This window comes from Nuphar pumila, unplaced genomic scaffold (genome assembly GCF_984573655.1).
Source record: "Nuphar pumila unplaced genomic scaffold, dmNupPumi1.hap1.1 HAP1_SCAFFOLD_388, whole genome shotgun sequence".
In the NCBI taxonomy this organism is placed as follows: Eukaryota; Viridiplantae; Streptophyta; class Magnoliopsida; order Nymphaeales; family Nymphaeaceae; genus Nuphar; species Nuphar pumila.
Window position 1 is genome coordinate 4381 of NW_028323319.1, and position 2929 is coordinate 7309.

Consider the following 2929-nt stretch of genomic DNA (forward strand, 5'->3'; position numbering starts at 1 on the left):
GGGGGCTGTTGAACAGTATGCCTTGAGGCTCCAAAATGTTCACGCCTACCTGACGGCATGTTCATAGCAATAACACACCAAACGTCGTGAACACCATGCGCCCGGTATTACGATGGCCTTGTTGGGAGAGGGCACACGGGAAAATGACGAGCTCTTCGGCATTGGTGATTGTGCAAACGACGACATGAAGAAGAGATGCCAAGCTATTGTTAGTCAGGCTGGTCCAGGTACGCTTGCCTGGAGACGGCAATGGTAGTACTGATTCCCAAGTTCTTCTTGAACTTGCCAGTATCCATTTGGGTGCGGTAGTGCTGGACAGCGATACATGATTACATCAAACAAATTCCCTCATAGATTCCCAAGTAGTTCTTGGAGCTGCCAATGTCCATGTGGATGCGGTAGTGCTGTAAAACGATACATCAAATCATGGCAGGAAAAAGTGAACAAGCAACCAGGACAACACAGAGATACATCATGATCATGAGCCCGTTGGGTGAGGGCACTTGTAGAGATGATGGACGCACCTCGCTGACCAGCGTGTGAACCAGAGCAATGATCATGTCGGCCTCTGCATGATTGCAGATGCTAGCAGACCCTTCGGGTGTGACTTCCTGGCCGTCCACATGGAACATCGCGAGGGGGCCGAGGCACTTGTACGAGTGGTAAGGCCGCACTGTTTCGGTGAGCACGTTGGCGCCATCGCGGATTTTCCCGCCATAAAATGTCGTGCTCGCAAAGCACGAGATGGTGGGGTTCATCCGGTACTGGACAGTCAGCATGTTGACAGGGTAGCCCGCGTCTTGCAGCCGCTTGAAGAGGCTCTGTTGGTAGTTGGCGGCAACCGCTCGGTTGCTGATGACGGTGGCGGGAAGCTGGATGGGGTCGCCGATCAGGAAGACCTGCAGCTCGAGGGCAGGGGAGGATGAGTCAGAGATGCCACCTCGAGAGTGGGTCATTGAGAGAGGCGTCAGGCAAGCTTGCCCGCTCACTGTTTGATAGCTTTGCCTCGATCCCAACACTTGCATTTGCAGCTGCCGGTCCTGGCACGCTTGCCTCACCAAACAAATGTTCGCCAGAATGGAGTTTGACCCCCATTTCCATCCCCAAAGCTCATGTATTTGCAGACTTCTGAACCCCAGCTTCACTCAGCCTGGCGAAACACTGGGTGTTACCCATCCTTGAGTTGCACTTGGATCTGCCAAATTCGTGCGCAGCGGCGGCGGCGGCGATCATGAACTATCTCAAGATAGGCATCGCTGAAAATGCTCGCTGCAAATACGGACGCCCTCTCGTTGGCTTGTACGTTGGGAGCGTTGAGCTGACACTGTTTTTATGATACATCAGACGATATTGATGTTCTTGTGGATGCGGTTCTCCCAAGGTGATCTCGGAGCTACCAATGCCTTTGACTTGTGGGCCACCATGCAATTGAAAAGGGAAACAGCTATCGTCATCATTTTCGTATTCGTGTTGCGAAGGGAAGCGATTACGTCATCATTGGCAAGCAAATGCATCGTCATGCGTGCTGTGAAGGCAAGCAGATACCTCATCATTGGGAAGCAAATGCATCATCATCACGTTGCCAAGGGAAGCGATTGCATCATCATTGAGAAGCAAATGCATCGTCATGCGCGTTGCGAGGCACAACACGCACCTGTTTGACCCCCGACAAAAGCGGAACAAGGCAGGAAGGCTCCAAAGCCTGTGCGGCCTCATCAATGACGACTGTGTCAAACGGCGAGGTCACCTTTGTGAAGATAGGACTGCCGCTGAAGGCGAGAGTGCTGAAGACGATGTCGGCGGAGTTCAGGATTGATGACTGGGCCTTCTCCATCTGCACAGCCAGACACATGATTGAGAGAATGCGGGACAGCACCAAGCGGAGATGCAGGTGAGACGGGAGGCAACGCGTGAGCGCATAGCCGCTCCGAGCAGGGTTTTGCCAGACCTTGTAATTTGTGGGTCTGAATGCCTGAGAAACGAATTTTGGGGACAATTATGGGGGTCGAAACCCAAATGGCAAAGCACCGACTATGTGTTGCACACTCTCCAGCGAGCTCAAGATCATACCTATCTGACGGCCATGGCTGCGAAGCAATGGAAGCAAGCACAACACACACCGAGCACCTTCGATCGGCAACATTTGCTAGCGAATATGTTGATGAACGCATTTGTATGTGATACACATGCAAGTCCGTGTAACGCAGATGTACATATCAGATGAAGGCGAGGTCATAACGCAAGGGAATTCGCAAGATGCACAGCCATCGTAAGAACACACACCTCAGCGCGGTCCGCGGCTTCCGTGCCCGGGGGCAACTTGAGCAGAGTGAGCTGCTCCAGCGAGACGGGCATCACGGACTTGTGCATCTTTGAGGCAACGCCCACACGGACGATCGAGGGTGCCGAGGGCGCCCCCGCCTCGTTCAAGAGCCCCCCCGCGAGCACGCGAAGCACGACTTCGTCCAACGCAGAGTTCGACGGAGCACAGACGAGAACGCGGGACTTGCTGAGTCGCTGAGTACCCAGCCAGAGCGCCCCCAACGCGGGGACGAGGCCATACGCCAAGACAGGGTCGCCCCCGCCCCCGTTCAAGGGGCCGCAGCAGTCACGGATGCTGCTCTGGTTCGGTGCGCTTGAGAGCCAGGGGCAGGATTTGTGCCAGAGGTGCTGCGTGTGTTGTTGTTGCTGCTGCTTGGCTGCGCCGGACTGCTCCTTGCTACGCATCACGCTCGAGCTGCCCTTCTTCACTCTGTGCCGCAAAATCGATAGCAGCCCCAAGATCGTCCTGCATGGTGATTCGTAATACTGACTCACCTAATATGTTACACCTCCGATGGCAGGTGCAAGTCCTGTTCGATAGCTACATCTTTGTCTGGACTGTCAGCAGGCTGTTTCCGGTAGTCAGCATGACGGACCGTAGGTGCTG

The 2929-nt window shown here is 54.5% G+C and overlaps 1 protein-coding gene across 1 annotated transcript; it reads right to left on the reverse strand.

Annotated features, from left to right (window-relative positions):
• Positions 1-419: 419 nt before the first annotated feature.
• On the reverse strand, positions 420-2727 carry LOC149810326 (putative helicase MAGATAMA 3). The gene is made up of 3 exons (XM_089994292.1): positions 2284-2727; positions 1655-1834; positions 420-1040 (listed from the first exon to the last, which is right to left on the reverse strand). Exons 1-3 carry the CDS (start codon positions 2725-2727, stop codon positions 420-422), a joined length of 1245 nt encoding a protein of 414 aa, XP_089850418.1.
• Between the last annotated feature and the right edge of the window lie 202 nt (positions 2728-2929).

Coding starts and splice junctions, on each gene's coding strand:
- LOC149810326 (XM_089994292.1), bottom strand. CDS start 2,727: ATGCGTAGCAAGGAGCAGTCCGGCGCAGCCAAGCAGCAGCAACAACAA. Junction 1,835..2,283: donor AAGCCGCGGACCGCGCTGAG/GTGTGTGTTCTT, acceptor CTGGCTGTGCAG/ATGGAGAAGGCCCAGTCATC. Junction 1,041..1,654: donor TTTTGTCGGGGGTCAAACAG/GTGCGTGTTGTG, acceptor CAAGCGTGCCAG/GACCGGCAGCTGCAAATGCA.